This window comes from Octopus bimaculoides, chromosome 5, assembly GCF_046866305.1.
Source record: "Octopus bimaculoides isolate indiv1 chromosome 5, ASM4686630v1, whole genome shotgun sequence".
NCBI classification, from domain to species: domain Eukaryota; kingdom Metazoa; phylum Mollusca; class Cephalopoda; order Octopoda; family Octopodidae; genus Octopus; species Octopus bimaculoides.
This window is the reverse complement of record NC_142932.1, coordinates 95,937,587-95,955,197: the sequence shown is the minus strand read 5'-3', so window position 1 is coordinate 95,955,197 and position 17,611 is coordinate 95,937,587. Positions and strand designations below refer to the sequence as shown.

The 17,611-nt window shown below is 42.9% G+C and overlaps 2 protein-coding genes across 2 annotated transcripts; one reads left to right on the top strand and one right to left on the bottom strand.

Moving 5' to 3' along the window:
- Window positions 1-2: 2 nt before the first annotated feature.
- Window positions 3-1,477, bottom strand: LOC149135654 (uncharacterized). Its single transcript, XM_089351877.1, has one exon. It carries the CDS (start codon window positions 1,262-1,264, stop codon window positions 506-508), a length of 759 nt encoding a protein of 252 aa, XP_089208003.1. The 5' UTR covers window positions 1,265-1,477; the 3' UTR covers window positions 3-505.
- A 10,228-nt stretch (window positions 1,478-11,705) lies between these two features.
- Window positions 11,706-12,902, top strand: LOC149135653 (uncharacterized). The gene has a single exon (XM_089353112.1). The coding sequence runs from the start codon at window positions 11,706-11,708 to the stop codon at window positions 12,900-12,902; it is 1,197 nt and encodes a 398-aa protein (XP_089209238.1).
- Window positions 12,903-17,611: the final 4,709 nt, after the last annotated feature.

The following is a 17,611-nucleotide window of genomic DNA, read 5'->3' as shown; positions in this document are numbered from 1 at the left end:
TGGTAGCAGCCCACTTTATTTTTTAACGTCGGGGGCTCTCCCCTCCAGTGCCACTCCACTGTCCACCTCTGGCCATCGAAGGCGGCACGAAAATCCTTGTCTTCGATGGTGTGCGCAGCATAGTTTTCTTCGCGGTTCTCACTAATGCACGGTGTCGCCATACACGATTTCCCCGCGACTCCGAAAGTTACCCCGGCCTCGTTGACAGTGACACCTCCTAAACGGGTGATTGCATCCATCCCCATCACCACGTCAATCTCATCCACCAAGTGGCCAACTACAATTGCTTGCAGCGTCAGCTTCGTTCCCTGCACCTCAATCTGCACGTCAGTAATGCCTTCACAGCGTACCTCTCTTCCGTCGACTGCCCTCGCACTGCTTTCTCCACTCCACGTCTCTACCACTCCCGGAGTCATCAGGGTCGTTGTACAGCCTGTGTCCACGAGGGCTCGCGACATCTTCCCCTCCACCAGCACCTCAACAACGGGTAGCAAAAAACGCGCCTTTATTGATCCAAAGGGATGACCACTGGCGCAGTAGTCTCCCTCAGACCGTTTCCCTGCGGACATTCGCTGGCTATATGTCCCGTTTCTCGACAACGGTAGCAAATGACTTCAGGCTTGGGTAACTTGCAGTCTCGCACCATGTGCAGGCCCTGACACCGGAAACACTGTCCTTTGAACGGTCGCACACGTTCCTTGTTCGACCCCTCTCCGCTACTCCTTGGTCGGCTACCTTTTGCTGTTGCAGTTGCTGCCAACGGCGTCGATCTACAACACGAAACTAACATGCGGGCCCTCGTTATTATATCTGCCATGGGCATGGCGTTCACGTCCGGCAGTTTCTGCAATTCGACCGATATGTGGTCAGGAAAACCAGTCACAAACGCCAACTTTACTGTCCGATCTAGCGATTCTCCCTCGTACCCCGCCAGTTTAGCCAATCTCCTAAGTTCGTTGGCAAACACGTCGACCTGTTCGCCAGTCCACTTCGCTCTCCCCAGGCGAGCGTACGCTTCAAACATTCCTTCTGCGAAGGCCTCCATCAAGCGGATTTCTATTTTCTCCGCGCTAACTTGGTCCCTCTCTTCCATCTCTAAAAATAGCGCCAACGCCGGACCATCTAAGTACAGTGGTAGGAAGCTTGCCAAGTCGCCTATCCCGTGGAGCTTCGCGATCAGCTTCATCTTTTTTAGCCACGCGACCACGTCCGTGTCACCGCAAAACGGTTTAATCATATCGCTCGAAATCCGGACTACACTCATAATTTTTTTTTTATGGGCCGAAATAGCTTGTGGTGTGATGGAGGAAAAAAACAACAAGAAGCAAAAGGACAGAATGAAACGTTGGACCTTACCTTGTCGACCGCAGCGGAGTAAACGATCGCTCCAGATCAAAACACGTCTTTCTTGTAAGCTGTCTGTTTTCTGACTGCCTCCACGTGCTGGCCTTCGACCGCGTGTCTCCGACCTCCGGTCTGACCCTTTCGGTCTGACCCTTTCGGTCTGGCCCTTGCGGTCTGGCTTCACTTCTGTTTGCCTCATCTCTCTCCACCAACAACACACAGCTCATCACAGCCCATAACACCACATATAGGATTGGTTCTTATTTTTGCGCGGCAATTGTGCCCATATTCTGCTTGATAAGGGGGCATTACATCCAATCGTGGCTTTGGGATAAAGTCACGTGAGAAGGAGTTTTACTGGGTTTCCGGTGAGCCCTTTTTCACCTATAAATAAGCCCGATCCAACGACGGCAATTGTCTTTGATTCTAGATCTCTCACAGGTCTGGTCGTTGACCACACACATGTCTTCGATTTCATATCTCTCACAGGTCTGGTCGTTGACCACACACATACAGAACACAGCTACAGCCAGTTCCAGCGCCGACGTCTACACCACCAATGCACTATCTACCATTGTCATCGCTAGTAACAGCAACATCAACAAGCGCGGTTTTATCTCGACCCTGTTAGAGTGGATGTTTCCACTCACGATCAACAGACCAGAACTAACCAGCGAGAATATACTATACCAGGTAACACAGGTCGCAGCATTCGACGCTCAACACACATAGTGTGATACTACAGCTCTGCTACTTGGCCACAACGTCCTGCGTATGAACATTCTAAATCTTGTGTAACTCTTATACGAACTGGTTTTCTCTATTTGAGACTTTTTACTGTCTATGTTACAGGCACTCTTTATATGTTCTGTGTTCCTCTCACACACACACTTGTACACACACATATTGTACACACACTATTGTTTATATGACTGTCCGTCACTTCACATTGTTGAATACATTCTCTCTCACACAAAGGCCTGATTTATCTACTGTGTTAAATTTATATGTCGCACGCACGCACACACAGACAAACAGTTTCACTTTGTTAAATAAATTTATTCTCATTATATATCTAACGGTTGAGGTTGTCCTAAGTTCTTTTACTGGCACAATGGCTCGTATCTCTCTTACGACGAGCCTTCTATTATATATATCTTTATTTTGTGTTCGACCGTGCGACGTGGTAAAAAGGAGCCTTTACCGTCTACGTCGCCATCTCCTTTGGTTCGCACGGTCGAAGTATTACAAATACATTTATAAAAAATAGCGCAATTGAAAAGTTAAACAATACGACAGGAAAAAAAATGATAAAAAAAGGATGATAGAAAATCGAGAAGGGGTAACAGTGTAAAAAAGTAAGTGGGTATAAGGGAGGATAAAGTAGGATGAACTAAAATAAAATAAATAAAAAAGTTGCTTATTTTAAGGAGGTTGTAGAGACACTCATTAGGAGGAGGGGGTTGTATTGAGTCTGAAAGGGATTTCTGTTCGTAGATTAAAAATGTAATGCTGTTCCAGGTGAAGTCGCGAGTGTGTGGATCCGTGGGGTAGGGCGAGGCCAAAGACGGAGATATTAGAGGGGGAGTGGTTGGCCACCTAGTGGTCTCCTTTATATATACATATACAGTAATCCTTTGAGATCTCAGATATTTTTTGTGAATCTCCTTGATTCTTTCAATGTGCTTGTTCCCTGGTATTAAATTGATATTAATTAATATCCAATTTTGTACCCTACTGTTTAATTTAATTAACCATAACCACGTTCTCAAAGTTGGTAAATTCGATGCGGAAACTATTTTCTGCAGAGATATTTCCGGATTTAGCGCGCCAAAACGAAAACTTTTGAATCTTACCATAAATATAATTAACAGAACCATGTGCACGTTCTTCATTCGTGGGGAACAACTAGTATATGATTCTGGGAATTATATTTTTTGGCGGTCCGTACTGATGAGAAACAGATATTTTCGGTAAAGAAATATTAATTTTGAAACCGGTCAACGGATAACATCATATGTATTTATATAATTTTCACTTGTCTTGCTCGTATATGTTTTGTTGCTTCGCTAAATTTTTCTTTCAGAACAATTCGGTCTTAGTAGACGCATTATATGTGATCTTCTTCTAACACATTAACAGTCCACCTAGTGGTCTCCTTTATATATACATATACAGTAATCCTTTGAGATCTCAGATATTTTTTCTGAATCTCCTTGATTCTTTCAATACACTTATTCCCTGGTATTAGATTGATATTAATTAATATCCAATTTTTTACCCTACTGTTTTAATTTAATTATGCATACATATATAGGAATTGAACAAAATAATGGAAACACTTTAAAATTTCAAACAAATTAATTTTAATATGGGGTAGGACCGCCTCTGGCAGTAATTACAGCTTGAATTCTACGAGGTATGGACTTGTACAAAGTTTGAATTGTTTCCAAAGGAATTTTTGTCCATTCGTCAGCTAAAACAGTCTTTAGTTCTTGTAGCGATGATGGTGGAGGATATCGACTTCTTACTTGTTTTTCTAAAATGCGCCATAAATGTTCAATAATATTGAGATCTGAGGACTGTGAGGCCAGATAAGATGTTCAACTTCACCAGAATGTTCCTCGTGCCATTCAGTAACAACTTTAGCTGTGTGAATTGGTGCATTATCATCCTGAAAGATTGCGTTTCCCTCCAGAAACAGTTCCGCAACCATAGGATGAATTTGATCAGATAAAATGCTTAAATAGTCTTGACTATTAATTCTGCCATGAAGGGAAACCATTGGGTCGGCGGATTTCCAAGATATAGCCCCCCCACCCCCAGATCATCACAGATCCTCCTTCATGTTTAACAGTTGGAAGAAAGCAGTCTGGGTTAAATGCTTTTTTTGGTTGTCTCCACACGTATATTCGGCCGGTGGTCGGAAATAAGGTAAAGGATGACTCGTCCGAGAAAATAACATTCTTCCACTGCTCTAGGGACCAATTCTGTAGGTTTTCACTCCACTCAAAACGCTTTGCAACACTTGTTTTGAAAGTAGTGGTTTTCTGATTGCAGCCTTCCCGTTAAACCCGGCTTTATGCAGCTCCCGGCGAACAGCTTTTGTGGAAACTGGGTTCTTGAGGTGATCATTAAGCCCTGCTGTAATTTTGGGAGCTGTACTTTTGTGATCTTTTCTAATAATTCGCGTAAGAGTCCGACGGTCCTATCTGAAAGTTTTAGTTTTCTTCCGCAGTTTTTTTTGGACGAGGAGGGTTTTTCCTTCTTTCTTAAAGGCTGTCATTACTTTCATAACAGTTCTTCTTGATACACCAAACATTTCAGCTGTTTACGTTGCGCTAGCGCCTGCCATACGAGCACCAACAATTTGACTTCTTTGAAAGTCTGATAGATCTGTCATTTTAATGAATTTTAATTACCTTTTTCTGATGATATCTGAAAACAAACAGCAATTTTAGCAAAACATATTAGGCAACACTAATAATAAATTAAAAAAACATAAAAATAAACAAATTTTTGACGGTTTTATAGATATTTCAAAATTATGATGCTAGGTGTTTCCATTATTTTGTCAAACCCGTCTATATATGTATGTATGTGTCTGGCCGTTGCCAGTACCGCCTGACTGGCCTTCGTGCGGGTGGCACGTAAAAGCACCCACTACACTCTCTGAGTGGTTGGCGTTAGGAAGGGCATCCAGCTGTAGAAACTCTGCCAAATCAGATTGGAGCCTGGTGTAGCCATCCGGTTTCACCAGTCCTCAGTCAAATCGTCCAACCCTTGCTAGCATGGAAAGCGGACGTTAAACGATGATGATGATGATGATGATGATATATATACATATACATATATATATGGTAACACCCTTAGGTTGTACTTATTAACTGGCCAACCAACTCACTTTAAAACACAATGCCCAGTACATCCTTCTCTTGTTCTAACGTGAATCCTCCCATCCGCTCCCCCCTCATACACTACAAGACCAATCATCAAACATCTGGCCAATCCTCCCTAGGCTTGACACTCTTCCCAATACATAGTTGAACATCAGTAGCAGTTTAGCTAACATCTGTTCCTCTATGAGCAACGTCCCATTGTGACTACAGAAGGAATTCTCAAGAGGAATAAGGCAGCAACAGGGACAACTATAGAAAGAACAACAGCTGCAGTGATGACAGCAACAACACTCTGTCCAGGATACTGGAAGATAGCCTGAACAAAGAAAATGGTAACAACTAAGACAACAACAACACAGATCACAAGTAAGCTATCACTGCCACAGGCAACAATATCCACAAATAGTAATTATGATAATAGTACTAGCAATAGTACTGATGAGAATAATAGATAAAAGTGCTAGTAGTGAAATAATGATAATAAAAAAAAAAAAACATGTGGCACAATAATTAACTAGTAACTGTCATATGCTCAGGCCAACAGCAATTAAACTGGCAACCAAACCAAGTTTGTTTGGTGAGGAGGGTGAAATATTGATTTTGGACACCTTGTGGAATGACAACAAAACCCTGCAAAGAGCAGAGGACTCAGAAGTGTCAGTGGCCATCCAGAAATGGGAAAACGGGTAGACAAAACTCGTTAGTTTTGGTCAGTTGTCTATCTCGGAGAAGGAACACTGATTTAAAAACTGGGGTAGATATGACTTCTTAGTTACCTTGATGAGAACTTGTCTGTGGCCAGTGGCTTCCTTGGGATAAAGGCAGATAAACTACAAATCAGGACCTAGCTCCCAAGAAATGGTTGGATGAGGATACAGGGCCAACCAACATCATCTGTTTTCCTGTGAGAATCATGGACATCGTATGGATAACAATGACAATATATGTCGTTGTTGTTACTATTATTATTCCTATACACACAACAGGTTAGACTGTTGGAAAAGAAAAATTCCTAATATGGGCTACAACAAGTAACCTTAGGTGCCAAGAACCCGCCTACGTATCCTAGCTGTCTCTAATAACATTGTTTTCTGGAGCTGTATTAAACTGGGTTGTATGCCTATTTCCACGATCCATCTGTTCAAACCTTTAAGGATAGTTCCTAATGCAACTATAACTACTGGGATACATTTTACTCACACTCCATAGTCTCTGTAATTCAATGGCTAGGTCCTGGTACTTTGCTATATTTTCTATACCTCTCATATTGATATTTTTCATCATTTGGCAGATAAACTACAAACTACTTAGCTCCTGAGAAATGGTTGGATGAGGATACAGGGCCAACCAACATCATCTGACAATTATCTAGCACTTTCTGTTTTATTTATCTACTACTCCTACTAAATCAGGCCAATTTCTCTTCCTCTGTCAGTCTGAATGTTAAAGTCCTATAGGATCTTATATTTCTTACTTTCTAGTACTTTACTAGCTTCACATTTATACCATTTTTCAGTATGGTCAAATCCTAGTTTTCTACATAACTCCTGATGGATTACTCTCCATAGGTTGTCATGTCTTTTCTTGTATTCTATCTGTGCCAGCATGCTACATTCACTTACTATATGAGTAACACTTTCCTCTTTTGATTTGCATAATCTACATTGGGAATCTACTTGTTTTTTGTCTATCTTGGCTTTTATCCAATCAATCCTTAATGCTTGATCTTGTGCAGCATCTAACAAGCTTTCTGTCTCTCTTTTCAGCTTTCCTTCCTGTCTCACTACTATTGTTTGCTGCAACTATCTTTTGGAATCTACCATGCAAAGCCTTCTGCCAGTGTTCTTTTTTCTGGTTTTTAAATTTGGCTTTTTGGTTTCCCTATATCTTGCTGTGACTCTCGCAGCTCTTCGTAAACTTTTTTCCCTATTACCTACATAGGAGTCTATAACTACTCCAGCTAATGCCATGCAGTCTTACACTGATATTAACCATCTTTCATCTTCCTTTTTGTCCAATCTACAAAAGCTGCTGAGTATCTTAGTAATAATACTGCCCAAGTATTTACAGCTTTCACTAGATTCGGACCATTTAGCTTTGACTTCATTAGCTTCCCCACCCTTCTGATGTACTCTTCAATTTTCGTTTTCATTTCTATAGTTAGTACTCTGTCAGATTCTAATTCTCCTAAATACTTATAACTCTCTCCTTCTTTTAATGATTTTAATGTCTGGCCATCTGGTAATTGGATGCCTTCTCTGCTGACTACCTGTCCCCTTATTATGTCTAATATTGCACACTTATCTATGCCAAATTCCATGCCTATATCTTTGCTGAGTCTTACTGTCTATAGCAGAGGTTCTCAAACTTTTTTAGCAACCCCGCCCCCACTCATGGCCACATAGTACCCTCAGTACTCCACCCCTATTTTTATGTATATTATGAATCATATAATATTTAATATACTATTATATAATTTGTATACAATACTATAATAATATTATGATAAATTCATAGCATCCCCCAATTCACTGCCATAATAAAGTGTCTTTGTTAGGCATGGAATTAAATCATCAAGTCGCATGAACAACCAAATAATAATTGGAAGTGTAGCAGATATGGCTAAGTGTGTCAAAGAAAGGCATTTTGGTGTAAGCAGAGAACATATGGTGACCTTTATTTACATTAGACGGATATTTGTCCCCATCTTGTTTGTTGTTAACACGTTTCGGTTGATATACCCTCCAGACTTCATCAGGTGTTTTGGGGAAATTTCGAACCTGGGTTCTCATACCTAAGGTATTTTTCGATGTTGTTGTTGTTGCTGTTGTTGTCCAGGTCACTACCTGGAATCGAACTCGGAATCTTGGGGTTAGTAGCCCGCTCTCTAAACCACTACGCCATATGTCCATGGGCAATTATTAGGGCTTATAAATCTAATAATAATAATAATAATAATAATAATAATAATAATAATAATAATAATAATAATAATAATAATAATAATAATAATAATAATCATCACATCGAAAAATACTTTAGGAATGAGAACCCAGGTTCGAAATTTCTCCAAAACACCTGATGAAAGCTGGAGGGCATATTAGTCGAAACAACGTTGTGTTAGCAACAAACAAGATGACAAATATCCGTCAAATGTAAATAATTCCTCATCTCTCAAATATAGAACTGTATATGGTGATCTGTGTTGAAATATCAAAATACAAAACTTACGGTGAATTAATTGAATTTTCACTGAGAAGAAATGATCTTTTCTTCATGAATGTGAGAGAGATATATATATCTAACGTGAATCCCTCCCATCCGCTCCCCCCTCATACACTACAAGACCAATCATCAAACATCTGGCCAATCCTCCCTAGGCTTGACACTCTTCCCAATACATAGTTGAACATCAGTAGCAGTTTAGCTAACAGTATTCAAAAGCATTTGGCTGTTGGACAAAGGTTTCCGAGATCTTCTGATCGTTCAACATTATTCACACTTCAGTCACAGTACTTCTGTCTTCGAGGTACAGCAGAAACAGATCTTGTCGTCTATGTTTCGCAAAAGAACCTTTGGCGGCAACGTTCAGCAAAGTGCTGCACACATAAACGCAAACAATATGTGAAGAAAGGTAGTTAACTCGCTTTGATACATCACCATATTATTCCATGGTAAGCCAATAAGGCGTTAGGAAAAAAGGGAAGAAACATTGTAATACAAAACTTGAAAAATAAGGAACAAAATATGCAAACATGCTGAGAGAAAGTGTCAGTAGTATGCTGCCCGGAAAGTAATAGTATGCTGCCTGGAAATTTCCGTATGTAATTTATGACCTCTCAAAAACTATGCCCAACTTTACATGAAATAGAAATCACAAAATACAGTGGTCAATAAGTGGTTGCAAGTGCAGGTCTTGATTACTAGTAGTGCAGCAGTGTTTATGGTACAAAAGTCTCCCACTAAAGAAAAGAAATGCATGTAACAAAGGAATGTATAAAAAAGGCAATTTTATAAGTCCTGTATAAAAGGAATTTCGCACCAATAACAGGAGTTTGTTCGTATAAATGTCATAAAGTTCGTGCATTAAAGAAGTATATGTTGCTACGGTGTTCATAGCAAAAGAAGAGATCAAAGACTAAAGCCGTAATAGTATACCACTAAAACAGCCCATACAAGTAGGCTTTTAGGGAGGGGTTCAATGAGAAAGATGAGCTTGGGGAAGTAAAAGTAGCTTCCCAACCTCAGGCTGAATCGTGCTAAGAATAAGCTTGAGATCACCATGCTCCGTAATTCAAAGCTTGCACCACTAATTCGTAAGAAGGTGAGTGATCGCACTGAATCCTCTCTCAACCAAACAAGATGTTGGAAAGGCAATGAAAAACAATCTGACTTTCTTCCAAAGCTCCGGATAACGGTCACGGATAGCCTTTTGAAGCCAAAATTCTTGATAGCTCTTGCAGAATTTACGCTTCAATTCAGTATCATTTTGAAAAGTTATCAGCTACTCTTCTAAATCTCTACTCTCTTCTTCACTAAAGTCAATGAAGGGGTTGACAATCCAGTCAGAAACTCGAAGAGCAAACGGATTATGAAATCAACGCTCCATATCTTCACGCAGTTCAGTGAGCAAAAGACAAGCAGATCCTTGTCCGCAAGTTTTCCGTCTTTTTCAAAACCAGATAAGCAAGGAAACTGGAAAAAAACTTCCTGCGTCCAATATTGCGCTTATACATAACAAGTTTCGTTTGAAATGTTGAGATGGTTGACTCAGCTTGGTTGAGATGAACACCATCTCCTTGCAGCTGTTTATTCATTTCGCTGAATTTAGTGAATAAGTCAAACAAGTATGCTGTACCTTTCTTTATACTTTTAAGCCTCACACTAACTTCTGGGACCGCGGTTTCAAAGAACTCCGTTACTGAATCAAACAAAGCATAAAAGCGATTCAGATAATTTTTCCATGATGACCACCTCACCTCTGTGTGGAGCAGTAAGCTTTGGAAGTCTTCGTCATTTTTAAAGCAGAGCTGTTGAAACAGGTGAAAATTCAGAACATGAGATTTGATTTTATTCACGGCAGTGACGACCGTGTTTAGGGAATCGTGAAGATGACCTCTGAGGTTTCGTGCAACAAATGTTGTCGATGAATCACACAGTGCATCGTGAAGACATCAGGTAAACTGACTTTGAGATAACTGATGAAGCCGCGATGACAGCCAATCATCGATGGTGCACCATCAGTTGCACAGGCTACAATATTATTCAGTGGGATGTCTTTTTTGTCAATAAAGCTCTTGACCACATTGAAAATGAATTCGCCCTTGCTACTAGTTTCCAACCGTCTAGCAAAGAGCAGTTCTTGGCACAAACTTTCCTCTTTCACAAAACGAACATATACGAGGAGGAGGGAATCATTACCTGGCAAAGTAGACTCGTCCAAGTGAATTCTGTTTTCTTCAGAATTGTGCAGAGTTGGTCTTCGACGTCTTCTGCCATTTCATCAACCCTCCTCTGGACAGAGCTATTACTCAGAGGAATATCTTTGATAATTGGCTCTGGTACCTTGCGTAGCACCATCTTCAGGACTTCTTTTACAGCTGGCAAGATTAGCTGTTCCCCTATTGTGTGAGGTTTGCTGGACATCGCAATGAGAAGTGATATGTTAAAAGAAGTGCGCAAACCATCACTAGACTGACTGGATGAACTGGGGAAAACACTTCCTATTGTTATTCTCATATGAAAATTATTTTTAAGGGATTGAAAATAATTCAAATGTTTTTTCTGCTCTATCAGGATGAATTTTATTCAAGTGTTCTTGAAGCCTTGACGGTTTCATTGCTTCATTTGTAAAAATCTTTTCGTAGAGTAGACAGAGTGGTTGTTGGTGGTTGTGCGGAGCTGCAATAAACCCATACTACCCCAACACCGCTTGACAACCAGTGTTGATTTGTATACGTACCCATCATCCAGCGGTTCGGCAAAAGATAGTGATAGAATTAGTCCCGGGATTGATTTGTTCGACTAAAGATCTAGCATGGCCGCAGTCTGATAACTGAAACAAGTTAAAAGATAAAAGATGTATATATTATATACCAGCTAAGATACCCGGCCTTGCTCGGGATTAAAATGGCATAGTTTTTTTTTATTGTTTTAGTCATGTGACTGCGGCCATGCTGGAGCACCACCTCTGGTCGAACAAATCGACCACAGGATTTATTTTTTGTAAGTCTAGTAGTTATTCTATCAGTGTCCTTTGCCGAACCGCTAAGTTATGGCAACGTAAACACAGAAACATTGGTTGTCAAGCAATGGTGGAGGCACACACACACACACACACACACACACACACACACACACACACACACACACACACACACACAAATATACACATATATACGACAGTCTTCTTTGACAATACCGCCTTGCAAGGGATCCTCGGTCCTCACGGCACAGGGAAAAATGAACGCTAATGGACAGAGACTGCTCACCTTCAGCTCCGAGTATGACCTGTGCACCACTAACACCCTCTTTCAACAGCGGGACATTTACAAGGCGTCATGGATGCACTCGCGTTCCAAAAAGTGGCATCTCCTAGACTACATCATTGTCCGTCACCAAGGCATGGGCGATGTCCTCCATACTCGCGAAATGCGTGGAGCAGATTGCTGGACGGACCACAACCTTATCCGCTCCAAGCTTAGAATCAACATTCGACCCCCTAACCGAAAGTCTACAGCATCAAAACGACTGAACACCACGAAACTGTATGATCTTGAGAATCGTGGCCTCTTTCAAGATCAGCTTGCCATCAAATTGGATACTCTCCCACTCCCCGATGCTACTTCGGTAAACCAAGAGGAGCTAGATGATATATGGGACAAATATATCTCCCTGATCTCCTCGGTCGCAACCGAACAACTAAGACACACTAGACGTCGCAATCCTGACTGGTTTGATGAATCTGCTGATGAGATCCTCCCTCTTCTCAGAAGTAAAAACCGGGCTCATTATGCTTACCCCTCGAGCAGGTCCAACGCACGCCTCCAGAATTGGAAAGATCTTCGCTCGGAATGCCAGAGCAGACTTAGGCAGATTCAGAACACTTGGTGGAAGAACAAAGCTGCAGAAATTCAACGTTTTGCGGAAGAAAATAAGATCCACGAGTTCTACACTGCAACCAAATCCATGTACGGTCCGTCCTCCAATCATATCAATCCGATACGATCTTCAGACAGTAACACTCTCTACAAGGAAAAGATCCAGATCCGTGACAGATGGGCAGAACACTTCAACTCCTTGTTGAACAAGATAAATCCTACAGACACCACATTGATTGATGAGCTCCCTCATCTCCCTCCTCTCCCTGAGCTGGATAAGGAACTCTCCCTCATGGAAATCCGTACAGCTCTCTCCTACTTAAAAAACAGGAAATTACCTGGATCAGATGGTGTGTCGAGGGAGATCTATAAATATGCTGGTCCTGCTCTTGTCCAGCGTCTTCATCAGATTATCCTCCGTGATGCCTCGTTTGCCTTTATTGACCTAAGTAAGGCTTTTGATACTATTAGCCGTCCACTACAATGGAATGCCCTGCAGAAGTATGGATGCCCTTCTAAGCTTCTTACTATGCTACGCCAGTTCCATGACGGCATGTAAGCACGTGCGACATTGGGTGGTGATCAGTCTGACTACTTCAACGTTCAAATCGGTGTTAAACAAGGCTGTGCCCCTGTCCTCTTCAATGTGTTCTTTGTAGCTGTGACCTTACTATTTCGCTACGACCTCAACCCCGAAGATGGCATCCCAATTCGATATCACCATGATGGCAGTCTCTTCAACTTGAGGAGACTAAAATCACTAACAAAGACTTAGTCCACGATTCTCTTCGAATTACAGTATGCCGATGACAGCGAAGCTCTCGCCCACGAACCAGCCAGCCTTCAGCAGAACCTGGACGTTGTGTGCAACGCCTATCGTCGGGCTGGACTCCAGGTCAACACCAGGAAAACAGAGATCCTTCAACGCTCCAAAAGTAGTTCACCCCTTGTGACTCTTTCGATCCAAGATAACCAGCTAAAGAACACCGAGAAGTTCACCTATTTGGGTAGCGTCATCTCAAGCAATGGGGGTCATTGACCACGAAATTCAGAAACGCATCCACCTTGCCTCCTCTGCTTTTGGACGTCTCAAGGATAGGGTCTTCCTTAATCGTGATCTGAATCTCTCCACGAAAATTGAGGTTTACCGTGCTGTTGTAGTTTCCACGCTTTTGTATGCCTCAGAAACCTGGACACTTTATCGTCGTCATGTCAAACTCCTCGAATCCTTCCATATCCGCTGTCTCCAGCGCATTCTTCATCTGACCTGGAAGGATAAAATCCCACATACGGAGGTCCTGAGACGAGCGAAATTGACCAGCATCGAATGCACGATCCTCGAACGTCAACTGCGCTGGGTGGGGTATTTCATTAAGATGCTGGAAAATTGTATAACCAAGATCGACTTTTTGGGGAGTTACCAAAGGGTAACTGACCGCACATAGGTCCAAAGAAGCGATATAAAGATCATCTCAAGAAATCCCTGAAGCTCTGCAACATCCCCCCTGGTGAACTTGAAACACTGGTCACAAACCGTACTACCTAGTGGGGAATGGTCAAAACTAGTACGCAACATTTTGAGGATGAGCGGACTAGACTTCGCGAAGAAAAGCGGAGACAGCTCAAGGAAAGTCAGCAAAATCCTAGACGAGCTCATCTTCGTCGGAGCCCTCTTTGCTGCTCTCAGTTTAATCGGACATGTGCCTCCAGAATAGGCCTTTTCAGCCACAAGAGGGCCTGCCAACGCCATCAAGGCAACCCCTAAGGATGGATCAAAGACGATGTCGTCATATGTCAAGATGGACTGCCTTAAGCAAGTAAACAACTTATTAAGTCTTTGGTTTTTGCTAGATTGACTCTAAGACCCTTCGATTATAAACCTTGCTTCCACACCTGAAACTTCTCCTTTAGTTCTGATAGTGACTCAGCTATTAGAGCAAGGTCATCAGCATAGAGGAGCTCCCAGGGGTATCCTGTCTTGAATTCCTTTGTTATTACCTTGAGGACTCTGAAGAGTAAGAGGAGCTGAGGACTGATCCTTGGTGGATCCCTACCCCTACCCCATCTAAACTTTCTAAACAATCTCCTATCTAAACTTTAATTTCAAATATACCCTCTTCAGCCAAGGAATCCCTAGCTCACCCTTTAGCGGTTTTTGGCAGCAGACAGAGCGCTTCAAAAGTGGCTTTCCTCTCTTCCACAAAAAGCAGAAAAGGATTGTCTCCAACTTGTTCGTCCACAAATGGTTAAGTCACAATGGTCAAGCGGTAGGTGATGACATGCTATGAACATCTGCGCCACCTCCGCCCTCCCTATCAAAGATAACGCTCGCCCAGACCAAGTCTTGGTTAGGACAGTCACCTTGCTCGTGACCTCGCTCCAATTCTTCTCTATCTGGAAGTCTGGGCCGAACCAGATCCCTAGCAACTTAACCGGACTTTCCGTCCAACACCTCATGACGTTACTGGACGACATCGACTTGCCCCTCCAGGTGCTGAGTTGCAAGCTAACCGACTTGTCCTGGTTAACTTTTGCTCCTTCCACCGCCTCATATCCTTTGATGGCGTTTTCCACACAAGCTGCCCTTCATCGGACACGATGATGGAGATGTCATCCGCATACACAGTAGCTTCTCTTCCACACCACAGATCATGCAGCATGCTACCTAACGCCTCTAACTTCCGCAGCAATGGCTCAAGAGCCAAAACATACAAAAGTGGTGTCAGGGGACATCCCTGACGAACTGAACGCTCAATTTTGAACGGCTTTCAAAAAAAAAAAAAAACTCTTCACTCGGACGATAGACTCGATGTCACTGTACAAAGCAGCAATCCAACCGCGGAAAGTCAGACCCAACCCGGTCTCCCTGAGGACCGCCGCCAGGTACCGATGGTCGACGCTATCAAATGCTTTAGACTGGTCTAAATGTACCAGCGCCATACCCCTGCCAGAAATTTTCCCAACCCTCTCTAAGGAGTAGCGTGTAAGGTGGAGATTGTCGGGAATTGACCTGCCCAGAATAGCGCAAGTTTGCGCCTCCCTGACAAGCCTCTCCATGATATGCGCCAACCTTTTTGCCAACACCTTGGCCAAAATCTTTAACTCTGTGTTTAACAGAGTTATGAGCCGAAAATTACTTATAATATCCTCCTTGCTCGGGTCCTTTCTGATCAACGTCCCTACTCCCAGCTCGCAGATCTGGAAACTCTCCCATTCTGCTGCCAGTTGGCGTAGACGTCGGCCAGTAGGTGCCCAAACAAGCCTAGTATACTTTTGTAAAACTCATAGGGTAGACCACCAAGTCCCGGTGACCTGTCCCCAGGGCACTCGGATAGTTCCTCAACCACCTCCGCAGCTGTGATTAGCCCCTCACAGCACTCAGCCTCTTGTGCCAAGAGACACGGGCCACCACCCAGGAAGTCCTGTAAGGCCTCACCATGGTCTAGCGCCCCGCTCCTCCTGAACAACTTGGCGAAGCGCTTGTAGAGTGCCTCACACATCTCATCCTGTCCTTTGACCAAACGTCCATTTTCGTCAATCAGAGACCTAATTGTGGTATCGTTGCCACGCATATCTACCATATGGACCCACTTGGCAACATTAATTCCCTCGCGGCCTAATGCATGTACTTTAGCCCGAACTCTGCATCCCACATGTTTGGCTTTGAGGTGACATTCCAAGGCCGTTCTCGCAGCCAAAATTTGGGATGCAGAGTCCAATCTCAACGCCTCTTCTAAAGCCTTAAATAAGTTCCCTTATCTAGTCTTATTCTAGTCTTATCTAAACTTAACTGACGGCTAAATCTAATAGACTCAAAACGTATGGTCTTTTGAGGGCAAACCACTACCGGTTATTCACCATGGTGCCGGTTAATACCCTTTTTACTAACTCCTTAATCCGGTCGCAGTATACCTCACAAGCCAAAATAGACTTGTTCAGCTTCCAGTAGCCGAATCCCTGTCTATAAGCACTATTTATGTTCAGCCTACACTTGACCGATTTATGGTCAGTGTATGTAACTTGAACAAACTGTGGACAGCTAAAGCTAGACTTATCTCTACTCCTAATAACTATCTAAAGTAAGACTTGAACGACACCTATCGCCATTAATTCAGGTCCAGACTGGGATGCTTTGGCGTTCAAGTCTATAGTAATCTGCAAGCTGAAAACGCTTAAGCGGATCGATGAGGTGTGAGTTAACACTCCTACCAGTCAAGCCACAGCTATCCAGGTGTGCATCCAGGATAGCATTGTAGTCTCTTAACACAACTAATGTCTTGGACGTCACGAGAAAGTTCCCTAGGCGCCGAGAAAAATCAGTTTGCTCCCTTCTTGCACAAGGGGCATACGTTCCAATCAACCTGAAGGCCTTACTGCTGTATGTCACGTCAAGGACGACTAGCCCACCTTCAGAGTCCACAAAGACTACTTGTCTGCAGAGCCAAGCCTTTTCGGAGCAGAACTACTACACCCACTCGACCGCCAGTCTGGACCGAAGACATGATTTTCTCATAGCCATTCAGGAGTGCCAAGAAAGTCTGTAGCCTATCCAGCTTGGTCTCTGTAGCAACCATCACATGTATATCATGTGATCTGATGTCATCGAAGAAACATGCTTGCTTCCACTTCGAGCTCAAACCACGCACATATAAACAACCAAGGTTAAGTGTTGACAGTTTAAGAAAAAGTAAAGGTTCTACTTATTTTTTCGTTGGCGATGTAGGGCCAGATCTCACGTCTTGTGAGGGTGTCCCTCTTTTTTCCTCTTTCCTTAGGTGTTTCGGAAGGTCTTTTAATCTTGAAATGGCTTTTGGATGCCTCTCCTTCAGTTGTTTGAATAACGTTCTCCAATCCAGGCACATTGTCTTAGACAGTCCTTGTGCTCTGGGTATATCACAGTGGTGTGGTGCGGCAGTATTATTTCGCTGGTGTACTAGGTCGAACTCGACTAAAATCCTTCTTTCCCCTGGTTTTTCTGGGACAGTTGGGCGGGTTTTTATTTTTAATGTCTGTGTGGCTAGGTTTTCTGATTTTGTGGGGGATGTGGATGAGGAGTTGCTGTTTAAGGGAGTTGCACTTTAGCTATTAAGTGCCATAGACATTGAAGGGGTGGGTATCTTTGTTGTTGTCGGGACTGGTGCATGCATGGGTTGGGGCTTTTGGAGCACTTGTTTGGGGACTTGTGTGGGCACCGCAATTGGGGGAGTGGGTATCTTTGTTAGTGTAGGGGCTGGTGCGTGTGGGTTTGGGGGCAGTTTTGGGGGGTTT

Bases quoted from the DNA above. Each gene is read 5' to 3' on its own strand.
- LOC149135654 (XM_089351877.1), bottom strand. From the start codon at position 1,264: ATGAGTGTAGTCCGGATTTCGAGCGATATGATTAAACCGTTTTGCGGT.
- LOC149135653 (XM_089353112.1), top strand. From the start codon at position 11,706: ATGAACGCTAATGGACAGAGACTGCTCACCTTCAGCTCCGAGTATGAC.